At 46.4% G+C, this 25,134-nt stretch overlaps 4 protein-coding genes across 4 annotated transcripts; 2 read left to right on the plus strand and 2 right to left on the minus strand.

Annotated features, from left to right (window-relative positions):
* The first annotated feature begins 5,399 nt into the window (after positions 1–5,399).
* Positions 5,400–7,299, plus strand: COX6A1 (cytochrome c oxidase subunit 6A1). Its single transcript, XM_070769686.1, has 3 exons — positions 5,400–5,559; positions 5,706–5,845; positions 7,011–7,299. Exons 1-3 carry the CDS (start codon positions 5,457–5,459, stop codon positions 7,092–7,094), a joined length of 327 nt encoding a protein of 108 aa, XP_070625787.1. The 5' UTR covers positions 5,400–5,456; the 3' UTR covers positions 7,095–7,299.
* A 1,147-nt stretch (positions 7,300–8,446) lies between these two features.
* Positions 8,447–10,751, minus strand: TRIAP1 (TP53 regulated inhibitor of apoptosis 1). The gene is made up of 2 exons (XM_019977541.2): positions 10,563–10,751; positions 8,447–9,433 (listed from the first exon to the last, which is right to left on the minus strand). Exons 1-2 carry the CDS (start codon positions 10,749–10,751, stop codon positions 9,350–9,352), a joined length of 273 nt encoding a protein of 90 aa, XP_019833100.1. The 3' UTR covers positions 8,447–9,349.
* A 19-nt stretch (positions 10,752–10,770) lies between these two features.
* GATC (glutamyl-tRNA amidotransferase subunit C) lies at positions 10,771–18,558 on the plus strand. The gene is made up of 4 exons (XM_019977538.2): positions 10,771–10,895; positions 10,994–11,166; positions 15,521–15,624; positions 16,820–18,558. Exons 1-4 carry the CDS (start codon positions 10,815–10,817, stop codon positions 16,870–16,872), a joined length of 411 nt encoding a protein of 136 aa, XP_019833097.2. The 5' UTR covers positions 10,771–10,814; the 3' UTR covers positions 16,873–18,558.
* SRSF9 (serine and arginine rich splicing factor 9) lies at positions 18,276–24,681 on the minus strand. The gene is made up of 4 exons (XM_019977537.2): positions 24,374–24,681; positions 21,843–22,003; positions 20,187–20,359; positions 18,276–18,769 (listed from the first exon to the last, which is right to left on the minus strand). Exons 1-4 carry the CDS (start codon positions 24,559–24,561, stop codon positions 18,626–18,628), a joined length of 666 nt encoding a protein of 221 aa, XP_019833096.1. The 5' UTR covers positions 24,562–24,681; the 3' UTR covers positions 18,276–18,625.
* Positions 24,682–25,134: the final 453 nt, after the last annotated feature.

The raw sequence follows: 25,134 nt of genomic DNA on the forward strand, positions 1-25,134 counted from the left end.
GGAGGTGAAGGCTGAGGGGAGTATGCAGACAAAGATGGACAACAAGTCAGGAAGGGCATTTCTAGCCAGGAGCGGCCAGCCTGTGCAAAGCCTCAGGTGCAAAGTTGAGTATCTCTCTCCTTGCTCAAAAGCAAGTCTTCTCAGGGAATTTACTAGTGGTCCAGTGGTTAGGATTCTGTGCTGAGGTTGAGAGTTTAATCCCTGGTCAGGGAACTAAAATCCCACAGGCTGTGTGGCCCCCAAAACCCAAAGTCTCTTCAGTACCTTTTGGATAAAATCCTAACTCAGCATAGCCTGCAGGACTCCTATGGGGTTGCTACTATTATTATCCCCATTTTACAGATGAGGAAATTGAGGCACAAAGAGAGGTGAGGCCAGACTTCTTGGATTTGAATCCTGGGTCAGTCACTTCAAGGGTTGTCAAACTTAGGCAGATGAATTCACCTCCCATGATTTCATAGCTAAGTAGCTGATCTGAGACTTGAACTTGTACCAAGGTTCATGCTGGACAGCCTTCCATTGAAGAAACCTATCACACTGACAGTAGTAACTGCTTATTTGTCAGTCTCTCCCTCTAGTCTGTGTGTTCCATAAGGTCACTGCTGTCGCCCCAGTCCAAGGACGTAGTTGAGATTCCACATTAAATGAATTAATGATGCTGAGCAGCTCAGACAAGTTATTCAGATGATGGAAGTGGTGGTCACTGCACCCCAACCTCCCCTGCAACATACTTGGAAAAATACTTCATGCCTTCTGCATAGTCCAGGCCCCTCTGCTCTGATTCCATAGAACCTATACCCTTAACCATGATCATAGCAAAAATAATAATGAACAATAAGTGAACACTTAATTAAGACACAGCAGTTATCTCTTGGCAGACGAATATTTATTGGTCCAGGAACTGGAGGAACTCTTAGCTGGGAGAAACCACAAGAGAAGTAGCAGGCAGGATGCCCCAGATAAGCTTTCCCCTAAGCAAGCCCTGTCCTTGGCTAGGCAGCCTCCCCCAGCCTTCCTCCAATTACCCCACCAGCAGCTGGCTCCAGGATTGAGGTGCCTGCCTGCCAGCTCTCTATTTCAAGGAAATAGAGCGCCAGAGACCGTAGTGGCTTCAGCATGAGTGTAAACATCACCAGCTGCCAGAGAAGATGACGTCAAATCCAGGCCTGGCTGGCCATGGCCTTGGGGAGACTCCCTCACAGAGAGGCCAGATGCCCTGGGGGTCACTGTGAGAGGCAGCACAAGGTGGGAACTTCCAGCTCAGCACCTAGAAAACACATCTGATGGTTCCATTCATTCTCGAGGACCCATGATTTGAAATATTTTTCTTTCCAAACCTACTGAGATCAGAAATTATGTAGCTCTTTTTTTTTTTTCCTTGTTCATCCCTGTTCAGAGCATCAGACTAGCATGAGCTCGACAGGGTGACCTCTCGAAGTTGGTGTCGTTCTACCTACAGCAAAGTCTGCATGGCTTTGAGGTTAAAAAAACTGACTTGACGGACTTTCCTGGTGGTCCAGTGGTTAAGAATCCGCCTGCCAATGCAGAGGGCATGGGTTCTGTTCCTAGTTGGGGAAGATTCCACGTTCTGCAGAGCAACCAAGCCTGTACACCACAGCTACTGAGCCTGCATGCTCTAGAACCTGTGCTCTGCAACAAGAGAAGCCACTGCAGCGAAAAGCCCTCATCGAAACTAGAGAACTCTCACAGCAGCAAAGACCCAGCACAGCCAAAATTAAATTAATTTTTTAAATTTTTTTTAAAAAAGAAGAACTTGAGTCCCACACTACCTGGGTCCACCAACTGCCTAAAGCTTGGGGATCTTGGGCAATATCCTCACAACTTCAAGTCTGTTTTCTTATCTGAAAAGTAAGGGGAGAATAGTATCTAGTTCACAGGTTCATAGCTCAGTCGGTAACGACTCTGCCTGCAACGCAAGAGACCTGAGTTCGATACCTGGGTGGGGAAGATCCCCTGGAGAAGGAAATTGCAACTCACTTCAGTATTCTTGCCTGGAGAATCCTATGGACAGGGGAGGTTGGCGGGGCTACAGTCCATGGGGTTGCAAAGAGGTGGACATGACCGAGCAACTAAACCACCACAGGTTCATGGTTGGGATTAATGTACATTCAGCGAGGTCCTATAATGGGCCAAGTGGTCACACCAGTGAGCAAATCATAGTCTCTGCCCCAGGCAGACCATAAACCAATAAATATTTAATACAGCAGATGGTGGGAAGTGCCACAAAGATAGCTAAGGCACAGTAAGGAGGATAGAGTGTCAGGGTGGGGAGGAGCTACGTCACTTCAGGGTGGCCTGGGAAGGCCTTCCTGATAAGAGATGACTTCTAAGACAACCCCTGAGTGAAATAAGGAAACAATTCATGCCGCTACCTGGGGGGAAACTCTTCCAGGCAGAGAGATGAGCGTGTGCAAAAGTCCTGAGTCAGAGGCATGCCTGGCACGTTCACAGAAAGGCAGGAGGGTCAGTGTTGCTGGCGTGAAGTGGGCAAGGGGGCAGGTAGACTAGATGGTGTCAGTGGGGCGGCTGGGGACACGGTGTGTGGGATCTGGCAGCCCACTCTCGGGACTTTGGCATTTACTGAGTGAGATGGGAACCACTGAGGATTTTGAGCAGAGGAGGAAGATGACCAGTGTTAGAGGATTCCCCTAGCTGTTCTCTAAGAATAGACTGTGAAAGGGCCAGGAAGCAAGGAGACCAGTCAGGAGGCTTTGCAATTGTCCAGGTGAGAGCTAACACCTTTGATCAGATTGGGAGCAGTATGTGGTAAGAAATGGTCAGATTCTGAGTAAGAATTGTGTGTATAAAAAAAAATAATAAAGTACAATAAAATAAAATGTACGGGGGGGACTTCCCTGGGGGTCCAGTGGTGAAGACTCTGTGCTTCCACAGCAGGGGGCATGGATTCGATTTCAGTGGTCAGGGAATTGGATCCCACATGAGAGACAGAGAGAGAAGAGAGTGATCAAAGATGATTCCAAAGTGTTTCACTTGAGGAACCAAGTCACCATTTTCTGAGGTGGGGAAGACAATTTATGCAAAGTGCTTGTCATAGATGTGAGCATGAAGTAAATGCTCAGTAAATATTAGCTATTTGTTGTATTGATGACTTTGGTTTCCTGGACTGTCTAAACTCAGTCACCCAAGGCTTTGCAAATGCTGAGCATACTTGGCAAGAATATCATAGGTATCATGCCTGAGAAGGTACTGTGTTCCAAACATATTACAATCCTTACTTAGCAGTACCACCCTGCAAGATGTATTAAAGTCCTATGGGAAAATAAACATTTGTTGAATTTTTAACATATCCCGGGCATTGGGTATTTTTTGCTTAATCCTGTCTCTAGCACTGAATTGTAAATTGCATGAGAGCTCTTCCAGCTCTTGCACACTACTGTGTACACCTGGCACACGGTAGCCACTGTAGTTAATATTTACTAAATTAACCATCATGACTATGAATGGAGGGTGAGTAACTTCTCCAGGTGGAGCTGTGTCTTAAATTACTGTTTGTCAGATAAATGAGTTAAGTGCATATTACATTCCCACTTTAGAGAAGAGGAACAGCTGAGGGCAGACCAGATTTGAACCCAGGATTTCCTGATCCTTGAGCTCAGATCCTTTCCATGGCTACGCTGTAGGGCTTCACAGACCCTTTAACTCTGTTCGATGATGCCTAGAGATTTGACAATTCTAATTTCACCATAACATGCAAAAACCCAGGCTACCCAGAGAAAGAAAGATCAGGTTGAGAAGCTCTGGTAATATGACCCTGTTTTTGTTTTCATGAAACTGCAGGATGCGTTTATCTGACTTGCTCAAGGTCATACAGGCTGTGAGGGATGGGAACAAAATATGAATCCAGTCTACCCACACCAGATTCTCTGTTTATTCCTCTAAGTAGGGGTTCTTAATTTGGAGCACAGGACTCTTAGGGGGTCTCTGGGTGCACTCTACCTTCTTCCCCTCTCATTGTGTGCTTAAACTGTGTGTGCTGAGAAGCTGTATTAATATTTCATTTGAGGAAAGGATTCAGAGCTTTCATCATATTTTTAAAGGAACCTATGGTCAAGAAGTTTACTTTTATTTTACCTTATGTATCTATTTTTAAGATTTTGTTTATTTATTTTTATTTGGCTTCGCTGGGTCTTAGTTGCCACATGCTAGATCTAGCTCCCTGAGGAGGGATGGAACCTGAGCCCCCTGTATTGGGAGGGTGGAGTCTTAACCACTGGACCACCAAGGAAGTCTCTCTTACGCATCTATTTTTTAACTTTTATTTTAAAAACTGTTTTTAGATGAGTAGAAGAAGAAGAAAGAAGGGTAGGAAAGAATTGCAGAGATAAAGTATGTGGCTGTGGCTAAGTCACTTCAGTCGTGTGTGACTCTGTGCGACCCCATAGACAGCCCACCAGGCTCCCCCGTCCCTGGGATTCTCCAGGCAAGAACACTGGAGTGGGTTGCCATTTCCTTCTCCAATGCATGAAAATGAAAAGTGAAAGTGAAGTCGCTCAATCGTGTCCGACTCTTAGTGACCCCATGGACTGCAGCCTACCAGACTCCTCCGTCCATGGGATTTTCCAGGCAAGAGTACTGGAGTGGGGTGCCATTGCCTTCTCCGGAGATAAAGTGTAAGAGATGTCAATTGTTTCCCGTTGCTATTCATTTATTCAACATATTTGTGTTAAGCACCTGTTACTTGCCAGGCACGATCCCAGAGTTTGAGGATGCTGCAGTGGCAAAATCTTTTGTTTCCCCTGACAGATTATAAGCTGTGTGATGCCTACAAAATAATAATGATGACAATTATTATGTCTTGGTGTCTTGAAAAAAAAAATAACGCAGAGACAGAGGATGAGGAGGGAAAAAGCATTTTAGATAGGAGATTTGTGCTCGGAACCTGTTGATGCGCACGGACTCCAACGAAGGGAGCGACCCTGGATGCCAGGATGTCCTTCCACAAACCTTTTTTTTTACGCGCTTAACTTCACCGCGGTGCTGACCTTAGGAACAAGGTATGCACACAGGAGGAGAAGGCAATGGCACCCCACTCCAGTGTTCTTGCCTGGAGAATCCCAGGGACAGGGGAACCTGGTGGGCTGCCAGACGTTTCGGACACGACTGAAGCGACTTAGCAGCAGCAGCAGCAGACACGACTGAAGCGACGCAGCAGCAGCAGCAGCAGCAGCAGCAGCAGCAGCAGCAGCAGCAGCAGCAGCAGCAGCAGCAGCAGCAGCAGCAGCAGCAGCATGCACACAGGCTTGCTGAGCGCATGCTCCCTCTGGCTTCCGCGGCTCCGAGCTTTCACACTACAATGCGCAGCCTCCGCGGAAAAGGTACCGCCCAATAGGAACTTCCTTTTGAGGTTGTGGTCCCACCCTCCACAGGCAACATTCTATTTCCGCTTCCGGCGCGGCGGGGGACTCAGGTCGAAGATGGCGGCGGCAGCTGGATCTCGGGTTTTTGGGTTGCTGGGTCGTTCCCGGCTGCAGCTGAGTCGGTGTATGTCCAGTGGCGCCCATGGCGAGGAGGGCTCAGGTACTGGGACCGGGGTCGCGGGGCGGGCCTCTGGTCTGCTGAAGAGAAGAGCGGCGGGGTTTTGACCTTGGTTTGAGGACTTGGGGGAGGGAGGTGAGACGCGGGCGGCTCCTCGCCCGGCTTGAGCGGTCGTGCCCCCTCTGCAGCTCGCATGTGGAAGGCCCTCACCTACTTCGTGGCGCTCCCTGGGGTGGGAGTGAGCATGCTGAATGTCTTCCTGAAGTCGCACCACGGAGAGGAGAAACCCGAGTTCGTGGCCTATCCCCATCTCCGCATCAGGTCCAAGGTACCCCCTTGCAGTCTCTTCGCCTTTCCCCAAATGCCCTAGTCCAAGTTCTTAATTCTCTAAAACGGTGGGTGCCGGGCGTGCACAGTTTCTCATTTAATCCTCCCAAACACATTTTTATTTTCTCCGGCCAGGCCTGAGTTTTCTTTTTCAAGGTCATACAACAAGTGCCCTTCGGTTTTTTCTGAGTCATCCCATCGTTTAACTTCTGATGCTGTTAACAGTTGTCGGTTGTACAAAACTTGGAGGTTTGTGAAATTACCTTAAGCTGGGAGAGTCGGAAGGCGGTTCACCTCTCTAAAACCTGGGCATCTGACAGCTACTAGCTGCATAACGAAGAGATTGACAGCTTCTAATCTTCACCCCTGTGCTAGTTACCACCCCGACTGTGTCATTTTTTGACTCTTGATGTAGATATTTAACTACTATCACTTAGCCCAAGTGGAAAATTAAGCTGGATTCTTAAATTCCGAAAGAATTGATGAGTCTCAGCGCCACTGCCACCCTTGTACGGTAGAATTAGAAGGCATACATACAGCGAAATGTCTTAACCTCGGTACCATTGACATCTGGGGCTGGATAATTCTTGTTGGGGCAAAGGGCAGTCCTGTGAGTTACAGGATATTAGCAGCATCCTTGACTTCTAACCACTAAGTGGTAGTGGTACCTCCTCTTCAAGATGTCTCCAGATGCTGGCCTGTGTCTCCACAAGGGCAGAATCATCCTGGGTTGGAAATCACTGCCCTGGAGCAATGTTTTTCAAAAGTACCATGCAGAATAGTTGAGGGTATGTTGCAGTTTCCAATCCAGAGATTTGTTTCAGGTCCAGAAATCTGCATTGAAGTCAGCATCTCCTCCCCTGTACCCGCCTCTAGCATTCTGATGTAGGTGATGGGAGGACTGCACTTCCAGAAACACAGCACTGAGGTTTAGTTACAAGGGAGAGGCTTATGAGTAATGGACTTGAGCTTGCCTTTCCTACTGTCCTCTTTACAGGCTCCCCTGGAGTTTATAAGAGCTCTCTTACGGGAGCACTGAAACATGGCAGTTATGTAAAGGATGAATTTCCATTTTATGTGTTACCTGCTACTTGCTCTGTTTTAAGCAGTTCGTGGCAGTGCTGACTGTTTTCTGGAACTGCCTAATTGCCGTCTTCACTCCACAGCCCTTTCCCTGGGGAGATGGTAACCATACCCTATTCCATAACCCTCATGTGAACCCGCTTCCAACCGGCTATGAAGACGAATAAAGAGAACCTGGACCACCACCCAGTGGGGACCAGAGCACTGGTTTGGACCATTACTCTGCACGCATGGACCAGAAAAGTATACGGGACCTTAAGCTCACCACCTTGTATCCAGTGATGACCATTACACTTGAGGACCATTTCACTGATCTTCCATCCCTTTGCTTATAGCAGGAAGAGATGGCTTAAATAAATAATTTAGTCATGACCTGAGAGTTGCATTCTTTGGTTGTTTTTCCCTCAGAAATTAGTGTTAATATTCTCCCTGTTTGTACAGTGACAGTCTGTGCTACTGTTGACAGTGTTTCAGGTCCGGGTCAGGCCTCCCGAAGAACAGTGTTTGTAACAGGCCTGGTCTTGGTTTCTCGTGCCTGGGGTGGGTAAAACAAAGATCTAAATTGAGCTAATTAACAGTCAAAATTGGGTCCTGGCAGACTTTGGATGGCAAAGACACTGACATTTGCTGAAGGATACTCCCTAAAATCAAACAGTTTTCTCCAAGTTCGCATCTTGGGTCCTGTCTCAGCTCCCTTCAGGCTAGAAGGGTTATAACCTGGAGAAATAAAGGCAGTATGGCAGTATGACACTTCTTGCATATAGTACTGGCTTTGTTTGTTTCTGGAATTAAAAATTTCCTGTAGCCATAAGAATTAGAAACAACAGTCAGTAATAGTTACAAAATCACCCTTAAAGAGCAATTAAGATTTCCTCTTCAAAATTTAAAACCTTTGAAGTGCCTCAGATAGTTGGTCATTTTATGGGCAGGATAAAGTAAAAATAGCATGAGGAACAATCAGAAAAAAAGTATTCCCTCAGCAGCAATTACAGTAAAATTTGTTTTATTCTCAAGGCTCATCCAGACAGTTTTGTGGTAAGATCCAAGAGGCTACAAGGTTCTGACCGACTTGCGGCCAGGCTTATTTCAGGGCAGTTTACTTAACTCGTTTGCTGCCTGGCCTCCCTCAGCTGGGTTCCAAATCTTTTATGTATAATGGACCTTAGCTTGCCAAAATATAAATGCAGATGTACTGCACTGGCATTAAGGACTGGTCACATTAAATATGAAGTTAATAATTGGTAAAGTGGAAAAGAGATATAGAGTCTAGGCTTTCTGTAAATCAAGTTTCATACTCTGTGGGCGCATAAAAAATTTTGTGGGTTGGGTGCCATTATATAAACATTGAAATCAGTGAGGTTTCCATTTGCTATACCATACAACCTAGCTTAGATAAATCTTCATTTTAAAATTATAAAGCATATAAAACTCCCCCCCCAGTGTACATGAGATGTGTGGGGTTCATAGAATGGAAGTTGTTCCATAAAATGCACTGAGTTCCAGGAACAAATAATGAATATAAACTAAATGTTACAAATTTATTCCATCTTCATGATTTCAGGCATTACAGGGCAGGGTGAGTAAACAAGGCAAGTAAAGGGACCTCTTCACCCCGCCCGCACCCCCCCCCCATTTAATCATATGCAGCAGCATTTTGGCATTTTTATGATACACAGGTTGACTTAATTCATTGACTTAAGTTGAAAGCTGGCAGCAGCAAATCTTGGTAATTTAGGATCTTCCTCCATAGCCACTCCAGATTTTAATTCCTGAACTACACCAAGTGCTCTGAAATGGTGTTCACTGCAGCATTCACGAAGCTTTCACATCTTAGTATGAAATCTGACACCTCTTGTTAAGGTAGGAAACTGTTGAAAGCGGTCTTCCTCTTGGCTAACCCAGTCCACCAACGATCTTTAACAGTTAAATTACTATATGAAAATAAAACCGTGCTTCCAAGCGTTGACTGAAACTGTTGTGCTGGGAACCCTTTCTAGAGGATTAGCTCCCTGAGAGAAAAGAGATCTTAACCAGTTGCTTCCATGAACAAAGAACCCCAGGAGAGTGTACGTAATGTCCTTCAAAGAATGGCTCAAGGTCAGGCAACCTTAGTCATCCTGACAAGCTTACTAGAGTTTTTATACAAGATATATTTAAAACCGATCCCAGACCAAGTACTGCAATGATAATCCCAAATAATCCCATTATTTACTGAGTTCCTGCTGTGATGCCAAAGCCAGAAATCTCAAAGCAAAGAGTGATGGTTCATCATTTTTTACAAATGAGAGAAAGATATCAAGGAGGAAAGGAAGTTCTTCCCTCCTAAATTCATCAAATCATGCTATCTTCAGTTTTAATTGATACGATCCAGAGTCCTCAATTTCCTGATTTGAGGAGTCCACTTTCAAGATGACTGTCAAGGTCAAGAAGAGCTTTCAGGCTTTTCTTTGCCATGGCCCATGAACTCCAGTCCTTCAATAGGAATCTCCTTCTCCTTTATCGCTTTCTGATGGAAGAAAACATGATAAAGGGACTACATGAAGCCTGAAGTTGAAACTAGAAATATTTTGTAGAATACTTTGTACTTTAGGTACAAAAGTAAAGGACTACCAAACACGACAAACCCTAAGTGTGATTAGGAAGAAATTAAGTGTTAAGACCAGAGAGAGATTGGAGAGTTGTAACAAAATTCAGAAGTGCAATTTAAGCAGTATCACCACTCTGTTGTACTTGTTTAGTCACTAAATCGTGTCTGACTTTTGTGACCCTGTGTGACCCCTGCCAGGCTCCTCCGTCCACATGATTTCCCAGGCAAGACTACCGGAGTGGGTTACCATTTCCTTCTCCAGGGGATCTTCCCAACCCAGGAACTGAACCAGCATCTCCTGCATTGCAGGTGAATTCTTACCACTTAGCCACCTGGGAAGCTCCTATTGTGACAGACACAAGTTCAAATCGGTCCTAGGACTTACTGGCTATATAACTTTGAGCAAGCCTCTCTTTCCAATCTGTCTATGGGACAAAGACAGCAACTCCACCTGGACTTACTGAGGATGTTTTTTAACTTAACTAATTGGGAATGCCTTGCCCTGGGCTGTTCTTATAAACAGATCTGTTTCACATTCACTGTGCTGGAATAAAGATGTTCTAACTAGCCAAGAGAGAAAAAATAGGCCAGTGAAGGCATTGTGACAACATAAGAGGACCCTCCATGAGGTCTAACAGACCAGAGAGACTCAACATCCCGTCTCTCCCCTCAGCAACAGTGGAAAAGTGCACCACCGCAAAATCCAAGGACACTTGATTCTAGTGAACTTCGACTACTCGTTTAACTATTTCTGGGCGTGAGTGTTCCACGCATAAAATACAAATAACTGGGCTCACTTTGCAAGTTCAGGTTCATCACCAAAGGAACCAAAGAATGTAACTGGGCTCCGCAGAAAGTAAGGTGCTGCAAAAAGATTTACATCTCCGGATTTGACATCCGGAGAGATACCAGGCATCCTGGGTGGTGAATGGTAAGGGAGAGAACTCCTGCCACTGGTCTCATCGAGGCTTTTCTTCCACCCTGCCCGTCCCAACCCCCTCGAGCTGGGGCCTGGGGCAGAGGCGAGAGGGCCCGGGTCGGAGCTCACCTGAACACACTGCTGGTAGCGCTTGAAGAGGTCGGTGCATGGGTCCCCGGAGCCGTCCCCCTTGAGGAACTTCTCGGCAAACCAGCGATTGAAGCACTGGTCGTACTCGCGCTTCATGTCGGTGCAAGCCTCCCCTACGCTGTTCATGGCGTCGACGTCCGCGGCGGTGGCGGCGCTCTCGGATGTCATCACTTTTAAGCGCGTCGCGCGGCCTTAGGAGAGGATGCGCTACGGCGGCCGAGACGGAGCGAAATGTGGGCGCGGGCCGTGCACCTGGGTCTTCGGGCTGCGGCGCGCGGGCGCCGCGGCTTCACCTCCAAGGCGGATCCTCAGGTAGAGGTCCAGGCGGGTGTCGGAGCGGGGCGGAAGGCGGCGCAGGCCCCACCCGTAACCCACACCCTCCGCCTCATTCCCCCCCACCTCGCCCCCAGGGAAGTGGCCGGGTCACGGGCGAGCTGATCCAGCACCTGGAGCGGCTATCGCTGGTGGACTTCGGCAGCCAGGAGGCCGTGGCCCGGCTGGAGAAAGCCATCGCCTTCGCCGACCGGCTCCGCGCGGTGAACACCGACGGAGTGGAGCCCATGGAATCAGTCCTGGAGGACAGGTAAGCTCGCGGACGCGGCCCTCGAAGGCTTGCCCGCGGCGTCTTCGCTACCAGTAAAGGCTGGAGCTTAGTCACTCATTCCACCGAGGGGAAAAGAACATTAGCGACACGCGAGAACTTGCCCACGGCCACCCTGCGGGTAAGCGCTTTCGCTCTTTGCGTCGTACGTTAAGGATCATCTCCCTCCCTTTTAAAATCCTCGAGCCTTCCCAGTGTAACTAGTAACAAAATCCAAACGTCTGAGCTTTCACCTTCTCGGCCCAACTTTCTAGAGCGCCCCCTACCTCATCACTCCGGCCACTTGACTTCCTGCCTCTTTCTGCTGCACGCCCGATTCGTGGCTTCTCTAAATTCTCCCTCCACTCCCTCCAGTCACTACCTCCTTATCCTGGTGGGTTTTCTTCCACTGTTTTCTTGAATATCTTATTTTTGTTGACTTGTACTATTTCTTGTAATTAGAAAGTGAGCTCACATCTGACTTGCTTACTCCTAGATTCCTGTCTCAAAAATTTTTTAGATATACACATATTCTGACCTAGTGGTTCCCTGTCTGTGACATATATCTGTGACAGTGCATCAAGATGCGTGCACGAGCATTCAGGGTATGCAAATCCGTTGATAATACAGAACAACAGAAAATAAACTGGGAGGGACTAGGGGCAGGAGGAGAAGGGGATGACAGAGGATGAGATGGCTGGATGGCATCACCGACTCGATGGACGTCAGTTTGAGTGAACTCCGGGAGTTGGTGATGGATAGGGAGGCCTGGCGTGCTGCAGTTCATGAGGTCGCAAAGAGTCGGACACGACCGAGCGACTGAACTGAACTGAAGCGTCCTTCATGGCTAACCTTCATACATTGAAATGGCAGTTAAAAATAATGAAATAACCATATATGCTGATATGGAAAGGTTTGCAGGGTATACTTAATAATAATAAAAAAGGCAAAGTTCAGAATATGGTATGTGGTTTCATTGATACTTTATGTGTATATTTTATATAATCTGGTGCATGCATTAAGTTTTGTTTTGTTCCCTGAAAGGGCATGCAGGAAACTGTTAACCATGGTTAGTGTTAGAGATGGAGAAGGCAATGGCACCCCACTCCAGTACTCTTGCATGGAAAACCCTATGGACAGAGGAGCCTGGTAGGCTGCAGTCCATGGGGTCGCTGAGAGTCAGACACGACTGAGCAACTTCACTTTCACTTTTCACTTTCATGCATTGGGGAAGGAAATGGCAACCCACTCCAGTGTTTTTGCCTGGAGAATCCCAGGAACAAGGGAGCCTGGTGGGCTGCCGTCTGTGGGGTCACACAGAGTCGGACACGACTAAAGTGACTTAGCAGCAGCAGCAGCAGTGTTAGAGAAGGTGGAAATGCAGAGGGAAATTTTACCTTGGAAAGCCTAAGGGGACAGAGTAATAACCCAAGTAGTGAAGTAGTGTAATGCAACCCGGAGGGCTGGGTCTTTGACAAAGCGGCTTGTGTATACTGTACTTAAAGTGTGCAGCCCCTAACCACCTCTACCAGTTATTGCCAAATCTTAATACATTTTTAAAGAAAACACTCTCTTTTGCAAAGCAGACTTGTTTGCCATTTAGGAGTGCAGCTTCTTGGGAAGGATAGGTATGCAACTTAAAAAGATAAGGGCAATCTACAACCCTGTCCTAGCCTTTTCCTGATGGAATTTTTAAAAATAAATTCCTGGTAGAAGTGGGCGAAAGGCTGCCATTAGTCAGTGCCAGTCAGGAGAGCCACACTTATCTGTAACTGTAACCTTCGTGTTGAGTGCTTGCTAGCCTCAGGACTTCCCCCGGGGTTCCAGTGGTTAAGACGCTTCACTTCTACTGCCAGGGGTCATGGGTTCAATCCCTGGTCCAGAACTAAGATCCTGCAAGGAGTGTGGGGTGGCCATAAAAAAAAGTCATCCCATAGAAACTATTCTTTTTCATCTCAGAGCCAGAGACTGACTCACATGGCATCTCTGATTGCAGTCAAATAACTTCAATACTTAAGATGTTCCTCAGGGTCTTGTTTGCCACATTGATTAGCTCTCATTTCAATCTGCGTGAAACTAAATGAAAAGGCTTGTAGATGGAGGTAGACTGGTGGCCAGAGAAACAGCTCCTGGCAGCTGATAGCTGGGAAGAAGCAGAAAGAAGCTAAAACAGCAGCAGAACTGTCCCATTGGTCAGCCCCAGGGCCAGCTGAGGCACTTCTTCCATCATGCTGCCATAGTGCTTTCTGTGAAATTAGATGCATTGCCCACAGTTACTGGTTTAAGTGCCTTGTCCATGAACTTTAGAGGGCAGAGATTTTTTTTTTTAGAGATTTCTAATTCACAGTTGAAACTGTTCTTAACCAGGGCTTTTCATCTGATTGAGAATACAGCAAGATCAATGGACTCTTTTTCAATTCTTCCAAGGATGGTACATAACTAACAACTAGACCAGACGCATAGAAGTTGTCCTACGTTTCTGGACTAAACTCTTGTAGAATCCCGACTGAGAAAGATGAGGTGAGGTAGACCTTCATAACTGACAGGCACCTGAAGAGCTCATCTGGTCCTGTTTGGTGTTTTATGCATGATTCCAAGGTCAAGAAAAGTTCAGCAGCTTGCCAAATGAGGGGTCTGCTTGGTGTGCCCTCACAGAGACTCTGGGTTCAATAGCCTATGATTAAGAAAATAGGGAGGTGTGGATTTATTCTACAAACAACTTCACCTTAAACAGTAATTGGGTAGAAATGTGTGATAATTAAAGAGGTGAATTTCATCCTTCAGGAAACCTTACTAGGAAACCCAATTACCAAATGAGTGAACCTGGGAAATTTTTTATATTGGTTGCGCTAGGTGTTCATTGAGGTGTGTGCGCTTCGCTTGTTGAGAAGCACAGGTTCTAGAGCATGTGGACTTAGTTGCCCCTTGGCTCAGACCTTTTTAAACATCATCCCAGCAATTCTCTGAACCTTCTTAGAAATAAGGTAACTGATAAGGAAAGGGTAAGTAACTTGCATACAGGCCATGTGCAGCTCTGGGGTTTGAATTCCGCAGTGATTCAGGGGCCCCAGCTCTTAAACATTTTGTTATATTGCCCAACAGAAATATAAACTCCAGAAAGTCCAATGGTCACCTTTACAGATGATTTTTACTGTTGTTCTCCAAGTATCCTTATTAAATGAGTATGAGTGCATATTCCTTATATGGTTTAAAAAAAAATCTAGTGCATTCACTTTTTTGGCAAGAAACTTAAAGTCTAGAAAGATCATACTTGTCCAAGGTCACACAGTTAAAACAGTGCCAGTCCTAGAATAAAGTTCAGCTTTGAACTCTTTGTACCATTAATAAGTGTTTATCCTGTCTCATTCAGGGCTGGGTGCCCCTAAGAAACAGAACCAGTCCTTTCCTAAAAGAAACTTATGATTACACCTTGGCCTTTCTATACAGCCTCTACAGATGTTCATGTCCCATCCTTGCCCTACTACGTTTAGCCCTCAATCTGTGTCTGGTTCAAAGCAGAAAGCTTGGCTGCTATCCTGTTAGTGACTGAGCATACTGCTTACTTTTCAGCCCAAGTATCTGGAAACCATCTCAAACCTCTTGTCATGCACTTTCAAACCTTAAAACAGTAGTAAAGCCCCACAGATGTGTTCAACTCCTGTTTGGTTTCACTAGTCTCCCATCTGGATAGTTTAATGAAGCCACTAAGCCCCGACAACACTACAAGATTCTTGGGCTACGTTTGTGGTACATCTTGCAAGGGAAGGTACTTTTACATCCAAAGGTGGCTGTGATGAAGAAAGCACTCATCCTAGGGATACCAGAACCAGGCTCAGATCCCAATGCTGTCCCTTAGCAGCTTAAGTCACTTATAACCACTGTTGAGAAAGTTTCTGTACCTTACTCATTTCCCATCCCCATCGTCCCCCACCCCCGAAATCCAGCTCTTTCTTGATCATGATTAAGGGGTAACATCACCTGTTCTGAGGACCACAGGCTGGGTGGGGTCCCCTTATCAATTTCCTTGGCAAGCATTGCTTACCTCATTAGACTTAACACACTGTATTGTAACTGCCTTTTTACTATCTCCACCAAAAGCACCTTACCTGTAGTAATCATCAAAAATATTTATTAAAACTTGTCCATATTGAGGAATTATTAATTAATACCACTTATCTCACAAGGTTGCTAGGGAAATCAATAAATGGTAGGCCATTATTTGGTCTTCCATCTTTGAGCAGTGACTCTTAACTCGAGAATATGCTGCTGTCATCTTCTCCTCCCACTGTTGACCTTTTCCACCCATGCCCTTAAAGCCATGTTCTGAGAAGCTAACCTTAAGCTTCTGGTTTTGTAGATGTCTGTACTTGAGATCCGACAATGTGGTAGAAGGCAGCTGTGCTGAAGAACTACTACAAAACTCCCACCGAGTTGTGGAAGAGTATTTTGTGGCTCCGCCAGGTACGTGCTGCCCAAAATGGCTTAACAGACTGTGCCGAGAGTGCTGTAGGAACTGTGAGGCCCAGATCTGCTCTGTGAAAGCACTCTGACCAAGTATAAAGTGGCAGTGGTGATTGTCCAAGGGTTCAGACTTCTAGTTATGAGTTAAATAGTCCTGGGGATGTGTGATGTACAGCATGGTGACTAGTTAACAATAGTGTATTGTATACTTGAAAGTTGCTAGAGTAGATCGATCTTAAAAAAGTTCTCACCACGAGAAGAAACTGTAACCAAGTGAGACAATGGACATTAACTAATCCTGCTATGGGAATCAATTTGTGGTATATACATGTATCAAATCATTGTGATCAAATCATTGTGTTGCACATCTTAAACTTTTACAACTATATGTCCGTTACCTCAGTAAAACTGGGAATAACAAAAACACAGTATGTATAGGTGGCAAGGTGGCGGTGGATTCTTGAAGTCACATTAACCTCTAGGGATCAGTTGGTAACAGGAATGAGGAAAACAAAAACAGGACTGGGGTGGGGAAGGCTGTGCCGAGTGGCAGATCTGGAGCTCTGCCTTAAAGGGACAGCTGCCATGTGCTGCTTCTCTTGTTCAGGGCCAGGCAGGAATGGGATGCCCAGAGAACCTGGACATCTGGCATTCTGTGTGCTGGTTCCCAAATTTTAACTGTTAATCAAAGACTTTAAAAAAGTAAAATACCGTGAAAGTAAAAAACATACCTGCAAGCCAGGTGCATCCTGTGAGTCATCAGTTTGCAACCCCTAGTGTGCAAATTTGCATCTTTAAACCTCACTGTAACTATTTTAAAACTTTGGGCCAATAACAGCACCCAGAACTTTGGGTGTTAATCTTTGATAGTTGTTACTGTTTGAGCGGACATAGCCATTGATCACATACGCTGTTTCTCACACAGGACCTTGTGTCAGGTTTTGCTTCTTGGGAAAAATTGAGTTCACGTAGTCTCTCCTTCCTCTCCTATATACATACAAATGTCTAATTAACATTAGACATGTCTAATGCTCTCTGCTACTTATTTAAGTGTGCATTAATTAGGCCTCACTTATAACTGTGGTTCTTTCAGATACTCAGAAAAACAGGGTAATAGCTACACTTACTTCCATTGCTTATTTTTCATGGCAAATCAGTTAGCTCAAAATTCCTTTCTGTTATTCTTTTCAAACAGGTAATATCTCTTGGTCAAAGCTGGATGAAAAACAGCCCTTCTCACATCGCTGAGTATCTATTCTGGGAAGGGGCGTTCTATGAACACATGGAAGTGCAGCAACTATTTTGCAACAACTATTTTGTTATTATGAACACTAATGTACCATTTCCTTCAGTCACCTGAGAAAAGTGATGGCTAGGTATCTTTTAGTAACTAATTCTTCTGAAGACAGAACTGGGAAAGATCGCCAAAATAAGGCAGAGTCCCTGATACCAACAGGAAGTGGAAGGTACGGCTGATTTCCAAGGAAATGGATCAAGTATATTCATAGATACTCATAGACCAGTGTGGAAGACTTTATCCCTCCCTAAAAGACTGTCTACCAAACTGCACTTAAGTGAATCTATTTATGTAATTGTTACAGACCTTGCATCCAATCACTTCATGACCACCTTTTCAGTTGCTGTTTCCGTCAACCTGAGCAGCCTTTTATCTTTACTAAACATACTTAAATTTGTTCTTGGGTACCCACTGTATTTCAAGCTGAGTGCTGACTTTCTGCTATGGTTAAAGGTGCCCCGGGGAGGCAGTTTGGGGAGGTGATGGGTGTTTATGACGTTCACGGTTGTCATTTCATGTGTGCATACCTTCACTCCAAACTCATTGAGTTGTATCAGTTCAGTTCAGTCACTCAGTTGTGTCCGACTCTTTGCGACCCCATGAATCCCAGCACGCCAGGCCTCCCTGTCCATCACTAACTCCCGGAGTTCATCCAGACTCACGTCCATCGAGTCAGTGATGCCATCCAGCCATCTCATCCTCTGTCGTCCCCTTCTCCTCCTGCCCCATAGTTCAATGTAAAAAGTACAGCTTTTACGGGCTGACTATATTTCAATAAAGTGGTTTAAAAAAATACCCTGTGACAATGTAGCCCCCTTACCCTGACTCCCTGCCCTATGATTACTGAACTAAGCAGAATCCAAGACAGTGGGAGGTTTTGGTTTTGGGGTTTGTCTTTTTTTATAGCTCAGATACCAAGGACAAATATGAGACAAATTTAGGAGCGAAAGTGACAGAACCAAAACTTAAATGAGTTTTTTCCCCTGACTTGCTAAAGTTAAGCAAAGTTGGTTAAGAATTTCCCAGTGATCTTTATGCTGGCACCCACTTTTAAAAGCCTGTTTTTAGCCTTCTCATTCCCTTCCCCTATCTGCAATGCTCCCCTTTTCATTAAAGCAGCTTAGTTTATATGGTTGGCCTTGAATTGTAAGAAAACCCTGAAACTTCCCTCGGATGTGATGTTCTCAGACCATCGTCAGAGCAGCTAACTTTATCCCCAAATAAGTAATCCACTCCTGCTCCTTACCAATTGGGCACAAGTTGCCACTGCAACTCAATGTTTTGGTTTTTTTTAAAACATATGAGTGTGCCTCTTGGTGAAATCTATGAACACAATCAAAGACAACTACACCTGTCAGTTATTAAACGTTTAAAATATATTTCTAAACAGAATGGGCCGACTCAGTCACAGTAACTGCTGATCTCCATAGAAGAGCAACCCACAAGGATACAGCACTGATTTTTTTCCCATCATCGGGGTGAAAAATATACAACTCGTTTCTGAACCAAAACCACAATTTCTGCAGTTAAAAATGTTTCACTGCTAATATGGCCCTGGTAGAAATTATGTAGTTTTATTTCCTTAAAAAAAAAAAAATTAAAAAAATCTCCTAAGACACTAAATCATCAATCTGGAATGTAGATTCTGAGCACAAAGCAGCTCAGTTCACCTAAAAAATAAAGAAAAAATTCCCACCACCTGTCTCAGTAGGGTCTGAAAGGAGAGAAGTAGTGTGGGGAACCCCTGCTTTGGTATGGAGAGTCACGGCCCCTCGACCCAGACCGAGACCGTGAATAGCCATAGCTGGTGCTTCTCTCTGGATAAACTCGGATGTAGGATGTTTCACCCTGAAAAGGAAACAAAAAAGTCAAGGAAAAAATAAGACCTAGAAGAATAAGGCATACCAACACCTAACATGGCCGCCTAACAATAATGTAGTGTTGAGCACCATTTGGCACAATAGTGCCACAGGCAGGCATTCTTGCTCAAGGTAACACAGATAATAAATGGCAACTTGATTATGTGGTAAATAACTCCAATACTGGCTACTGCTGTTAACAAACCTAAATTATACCACTGACCCCCATAATCTAAGAACTGGAAAGGCTCGCAGAGGTCAGATATATGGTTCAGTCCCCTGCCACCTTTTCTGGCGGGTACCTACGGAAGAAGCTGACCAGTATTCAGCACCTCCCAGGTGTCAGGACCTGGGCGAGATGCTTCATAATTTAGCTTCCTGTCAAGTCTTATAAGATAATGCTATTATTGGGAACTATTTGCATATACAGGAACCAGGGTTTGAAGGTGCTCAGCTAAGATTGTAATAAGCAGCAGAGGAGTGTTCAGGCAGGCCTATCCCCAGGCTTTTCACCCTCAGCTAGCATTCTCAGATTTAAAGATGCTAAGATGAAAGAAGCCAGATGCTTGTTCCCCTCGGTAAACTCAATAATTTGATTTATCCTAACCAAGGCCCCGCTCTGTAACTGAGGACCAGGTGCTGTTTTGTTTCTGCTCCAAATTCAAGTCCTAGAGAATAGTCTGAGCAACAGCACTGTTAAGGCGTGCAGCCTTCAAGCCATAGTTAGCGAAGTGAATCCTTAGAGAAAGAAATAGGCCTTGAAATTGATGTTTGCAGACATCCCTAAACCCCATAGCAAGCCAGGACAGTGTAACCAGGACAAAAACGTCCAATGGGTGGTCTGGTCTCCGTGGTATCAAAAGAATAGCTACCATGAGAATCAGACTGAGGTCCAAAACAGCAGCCACCTACTTGAAGGGAAGAACATGGAAAGCTAAGTCCCCAGGGTGAGATGATGAACAAGAAAACCTGAGCCAAGGGCTCCGGTTTCAAAGAGGCTTCTGCACCACTTTGGGAAAGGCAAAGTGAAATGACAGCCAGCCCCAACAGCAGTACCTAAGAGGGTAAGGTGATAAGGTTGGCTTGCAGAGCCCAGACCAAAGCCCGAGAAGGGAGAGCCATAATAGTTAGGTTCATGGAGGGACACTGTGGTTTAAGGCAGTTACCACATGACAGACTGGGTATTCTCTCTGGGTTAAAAATACTATGGCTGCAGACTTCTCTCTGCTATGACCCTGCATTGCTGGGACATAAGGAATTCCTTGGCTTTGTCCACTTAAGATAGCTCTTTAATAGTATTATAAGGTCACTGAATGGCAAACACAGGGCCTGCTGCTACTTCTGCTAGGTCAGCTTCAGGTGGAGTGGCATGGCAACGAGCTCCTTGACAGCAGGTGGGGACTCACCTCATGAGAGCGGAATTTGGTTTCATCCAGTTTACGCAGGGCATATTCCATGTCTTCTTTTCTGAGATACTCAACCATCCCCATTCCATCTTTCTGCACATCTGCGTAACAGACGTCCCCAGCTTCTCGCATGTGATCCTTCAGGTCCTGCCAGCTGCCTGATGGAGGAAGTCCTAGGCACAGAGAACACAAGAGAAGAGGCCACATCCTTCATCCATGTTAAGAGCCCCAAGACCTAGGGTCCTTTCCCCATCAGTCACTACTTTTAAATCCTAATGGTCCCCAAATCACAGATTTTGACAAGGGACACAAAACCAAAGAAGAACACTGAAGTATGGGTGATAAAGCACCGTGAGAAGCTGGTCTAGGCTACTCTCCCAGAGACTAAGCCTTTCTTGATATAGCAAGAAGTCTATCCCATTACAGATTTAGTATCTCTAAGAATTCAAGCATCTCTTTCTCTGTCCTTCACAATTAATAACAAAATCCCAAGACTTTGAATTCTAAATTTTTCCATTATGAAACTTTATCGGTACCAATTATTTATTGTCTGACGCAGGACATGGGAATTTTGAAACCATCCAATAAAATAACCAAGGTGTAGATGAAGTAACACAAGAAAAACCTAAAGTTTGTTTTCTTGTAGGTGGGAATGACTGACAAACTAGACAAAATACCTCTTAAAATATCACCAACACTCTTCAATACAGTAGGGGAAAAGGTAAGACTCAGACGCTAAAACTAGTCGGGAGTCATACAACCCTACCTGATGTCATGAAAGGGAAATGTGCTCCTGCTCTCAAAGGCTGTGTTTACCGCTCACAGCTCAGGACTGCAGCCATTTCCTAATAGTTTTCTAAGCAGGATTTCAGAGCAGCATGGAGAGAAAAAAAGATATGTATGACATCCTGAAGGAGGGAATAGAGTTCTGGGGTTAAACACTTACAAAGGGACACAGGCAGATACTGACAGTATCCCTCTTCAGCACCATGGGAGTCGCTGCAACTGTGTGACATTCACATCTCAGGTGCCAGGTTCCTCAATATACCTCACTCTGCCAGGGGCCTAAAACACCCCTACAACATGCAGAAGGCCCCAGCTTTTTACCAGTGTGTTAGTATTTCCAAAAAATGCATAAACCTCTGAGCTTAGCATCTCATCACTTGTCAACACTAGACATTTTGTTCTGTCCTTCGCAATATGATCCCTAAGACTCCAAGTTGTTTGGTTTCTTTTTTCCATAATTCCAAAACCATCACAAAATCTGACCTATTTTAGGATCCAAGGCTAGGTATAATTTGTTCAAATCTGGCTTCTAGAATGTCTTTCTAGCAAGTCAGATGCCAAGGTACATTTCCAGAAGAAAATGTCTTTAGAATTCTGGCTGAAGAGGTTTGGGCATCATCTTCTCCTTCAACACTAGAAAGGTCCTTTTTTATAAGAAGCAAGTCTCTGTTCTATCAAGGCCACACTATCAGTGAAATTTCATTGGCAAGGTACCTGCCTCACTGGCAAGGCTTCAGATTGTCACTGTGCATGAGAAGAAAAGCCCACAAATCCTAAGCACTGAGAAACAACAGCTAACATTTCTTAGAGGCCAGACTCTGTGCTAAGTATTTCACATGCATCATCTCATTGAGTTTGAAAGGAACATACCTGAAACAAGAACTCGGAAATCAGATCTTCTTGTAGGAGGCCCACTCCTCCCACCGCGGGGCCACCCACCCCGACCTCCGTAAGTCCTGGGGAACTCCACACGAAGCCGACACTGGCCATAATCATAACCGTTCCTTCCATAAATTGCATCCTCAGCATCTCTGCAGAGAAAAGTCTGGAGTTAGTGTTGCTCAGGAGGACCAACTAATTTCCCTGTGAGGGGCATGAGTAACCAGTATGAAAAAAAAAACCTGAAGTGAGAAAAAAGCAAAAGAACAAAACTCAGGAATTTGATGTACTACTGCTTTGAAGACCTTTCATGACACTGGAATTAAACTTTACAGCTGTCACACACACAGGGTTTTCTAGGTATGAAATGATAATGAATAAACAGGTAAGAGAATTCAGAAAAAATAAACTGTTGGCAATGACTGATTTTGCCATAGAACAGTGTTTCTTTGACCTTGGGCAGCTGTTTCTCAAAATGCACACCACACACTAGTCCTTTAATATTCTTCCTCAAGGCCTGGTACATTCAGGTCTACAGAAGGAAAAAGTCGTTTAAAAACAGGGAAAGCTCAAATGAATATTAGTGTTCTGTAAGAAATACGGAATTCCCTCAAGTGCACCTTTTCAGCATGGCTTCGAGGACTAAGTTGTCAAAACCACTCTCTGGGTACAGTTTTGCCAAAAGAGATAAATATTCAATAGAGTAATACTTTAAAAGTCTTTCCTAGGGTTCTAGGAGAGTGAGGAACACCAAGATGGCTCTCCAGGATTTGACAGGAAAGAGAATGCCCTGAGGCATGGGGGACTAACAGCTGAAGACACACTAATGAAAGAATCATTCAGATGTCAGAGGCACACAATCGCTTATGAAGATTCTAGCCCCAGGATCAAAAGCAAGGAGGACCACATCCAGTTCAACCCTGGCTATATGCAGAATACACTGGGAGAGAGGCGGTACTGCTCGGGTTTAATGTTGTGAATGAAAACTGACCTCAGTTCAAATCATTCTGCTACTTACTAGTCTTTGTCTCTGGGTAAGTATGCGATCAGGACTTCACATCTAAGTGTAAAATGCCAGTTTTGAAACGATTAAATAAGATAACTGTGTGTGCAGTGCTTTGCTTGAAACTTGGCACTAGTGTATCAAAAAGATAGCTTTTCCACTATGAAAGCAAGGAGGGGGGAAAAGACAATGTAGCACATCACACGGTAAGTTTGTGTTCAAAAGGGCGGAACAGGGGATTCAAATTCTACCTTCCCTGGTAGCCCTCCCTTTTATCGACTCTATCCTCAGTTTACTCAGATGTCAAAAGTAACAGAGCCTACCTTGTAGGCTGTTGAAAATGCTTAGTAATATATAGTACAGTACCTGACAAATAGCAACTGTTAAAAAAAAAAAAAAAACACCCGTACCGTTAATAATTCTTAGAGGTGCAACCTTTTCCAGTTTAGGTGTGGAAATGCCTAGTTCCATTTTTGAGGCAAATGGCAAAGATACTAGGAACGATTTCTGTCAGAATCTTCATCCATCAAAGCCTCAGGGTGCGTCCTGCCTCCCCATCCTCAGACGCTCCCCTTGCTTCGCATCACCCGCCCACATCCCCCAAGATGGGCAAGACATCCCACGGGCAGTCCTCGTAGCGAAGCCCGCAGGGCGCAGACTAGGCAAAGCGCTCCCCGAGCCAATGCTGGAAACCAGAGAGCAAGCTCCGATTCACCCCAAGCGTAGTAGCCAGCACAGTGCGGTGGCTTCTAAGAACCAACAATCGCAGTTTTGAAAGTTCCCAAGCCTTTTCTGGGAGACAAGGGCCGACACTGCAAAATTACAAAGACTCCTTCGAGCCCGTTTCGGATCGAGCGCGTCCAAACCCTCGGAGACCTTTACCATCTAGCTGTGCCTCCCCTTATTAGGGAAGGAAGAGTGAAATCCGAGACCCCATCAGACTATAAGTCTCCCCAAATCCCTGATGCTTTTATCAGAGCAAGGCTCTCGCCCCTGCGGGGCGGGGCGCGCGTGGATGGAAATCCGGTCCATCCAAGAGCCAGCTCGCTTTCGGCCCTGCAAAGGCATCCGTATCGCCCCGCACTGTGCGCCCCCACAACGGCGAGTTCCAGCGGAGGGGAGGGGAGGGTAGAGAGGACAACCGGTCTCCTCACTCCTCACCGAGTCCTTTCCGGGCCGCCTCAGGGGCCAAGTTTCCCAAGCTCTGGGCCGCTTCCCCCGAAGGGTGCCTGGGTACCAGCCCCCGAGGCTGATCCGGGCTGGCTTGTGCCCTCCTCAGACCCGGCTTTTGTGTTTTCAAGTCAAAAAAATAATAGTAGAGGAAGTGACGGAGCAAAGGACTGCCTGGAGCCCCGCGGTGAGAGGAGGCCTTAGCCTCCACCCGGGGGCGCCCTGAGGGGTCTGCGGCGAGAGGGGGAGGGGAGGCCCTTGGAAGCGAAGGGAGAAAGGGAAGGCGGGGGCCCGGGGCCTCAGGCTGACTGACTGACGGGCGGACGGGTGGGCGGCGCGGGGCCCTCACCGGGGGTCCTCGAAGCGCACGAAGGCGAAGGGCACGAGGCCGTGCCGATTCTTGAGCTCGATCTCGCTGATGCGGCCGTACTTGTAGAACAGGTCCTCCAGATCCTTCTCGCGCACGTCGCTCGGAAGGTTCCCCACGTAGATGCGCCCGTCGCCCTCGCCGCCGCGCTCGTCCGCCCAGCCCGACATCCGCACCGCCCGACGCCGCGGGCCCGCCGCAGCCCACGTCGCCGCCGCCGCCGCCTCAGCCGGTGATCCCCCCACAGTGTCCCCGCGGGCTCGGAGGCGCTCAGCCGCACAGCATTGTGGGAACGAGAGCGGAAGCGGAGGGGTCGGGAGGAGGCAAAAAGGAATCCTCTTAAAGGGGACGCGGCTGCGACGACTGCGCGTGCGCCTGCGCCCCCTGTAGGCGCCCAGGGGACCCAGGGAGGGACGACGGAGGGAGGTTCTAGAGTCCGGGGATTTGGAGTCAGTTTCTGAGGGCAGGTCACACTCTCCAGCTGTGTCGACTTGGGCAAGTGACTCAGGCTCCCTTGGCCTCGATTTTCTCGCTCTGTAGCGCTGCCTATCTCACAGGCTTTTGTGAGCATTTGCTGAGGTAGACGCGGGTGTAGCGCCCGGGGTGGGTCCCCCGGGCAGTCACTCCGTGTGCGGGGCGCCAGAGGGAAGGAGTCGGCTGGGGCCTCAGGCTGATCCCACAGCGGCCTGGAGGAGCCCCCGACCGCTAGATTGAGCGGGGCCGTCGCGGCCCCCTGCCCCAGA

The sequence above is a fragment of the Bos indicus genome, chromosome 17 (assembly GCF_029378745.1).
Source record: "Bos indicus isolate NIAB-ARS_2022 breed Sahiwal x Tharparkar chromosome 17, NIAB-ARS_B.indTharparkar_mat_pri_1.0, whole genome shotgun sequence".
NCBI classification, from domain to species: Eukaryota; Metazoa; Chordata; class Mammalia; order Artiodactyla; family Bovidae; genus Bos; species Bos indicus.

What these genes read in the sequence shown, in the direction of transcription:
- COX6A1 (XM_070769686.1), top strand. Translation starts at nt 5,457, where the DNA reads ATGGCGGCGGCAGCTGGATCTCGGGTTTTTGGGTTGCTGGGTCGTTCC. An exon ending in CCATGGCGAGGAGGGCTCAG is followed by an intron (nt 5,560 to 5,705) that starts GTACTGGGACCG and finishes CCCCCTCTGCAG; the next exon opens with CTCGCATGTGGAAGGCCCTC. An exon ending in ATCTCCGCATCAGGTCCAAG is followed by an intron (nt 5,846 to 7,010) that starts GTACCCCCTTGC and finishes TTCACTCCACAG; the next exon opens with CCCTTTCCCTGGGGAGATGG.
- GATC (XM_019977538.2), top strand. Translation starts at nt 10,815, where the DNA reads ATGTGGGCGCGGGCCGTGCACCTGGGTCTTCGGGCTGCGGCGCGCGGG. An exon ending in CCTCCAAGGCGGATCCTCAG is followed by an intron (nt 10,896 to 10,993) that starts GTAGAGGTCCAG and finishes CCTCGCCCCCAG; the next exon opens with GGAAGTGGCCGGGTCACGGG. An exon ending in GAATCAGTCCTGGAGGACAG is followed by an intron (nt 11,167 to 15,520) that starts GTAAGCTCGCGG and finishes CTGGTTTTGTAG; the next exon opens with ATGTCTGTACTTGAGATCCG.
- SRSF9 (XM_019977537.2), bottom strand. Translation starts at nt 24,561, where the DNA reads ATGTCGGGCTGGGCGGACGAGCGCGGCGGCGAGGGCGACGGGCGCATC. An exon ending in TTTCCGAGTTCTTGTTTCAG is followed by an intron (nt 20,360 to 21,842) that starts GTATGTTCCTTT and finishes CTCTGTGCCTAG; the next exon opens with GACTTCCTCCATCAGGCAGC. An exon ending in CCAAATTCCGCTCTCATGAG is followed by an intron (nt 18,770 to 20,186) that starts GTGAGTCCCCAC and finishes TTTCCTTTTCAG; the next exon opens with GGTGAAACATCCTACATCCG.
- TRIAP1 (XM_019977541.2), bottom strand. Translation starts at nt 10,751, where the DNA reads ATGACATCCGAGAGCGCCGCCACCGCCGCGGACGTCGACGCCATGAAC. An exon ending in GCTACCAGCAGTGTGTTCAG is followed by an intron (nt 9,434 to 10,562) that starts GTGAGCTCCGAC and finishes TTCTTCCATCAG; the next exon opens with AAAGCGATAAAGGAGAAGGA.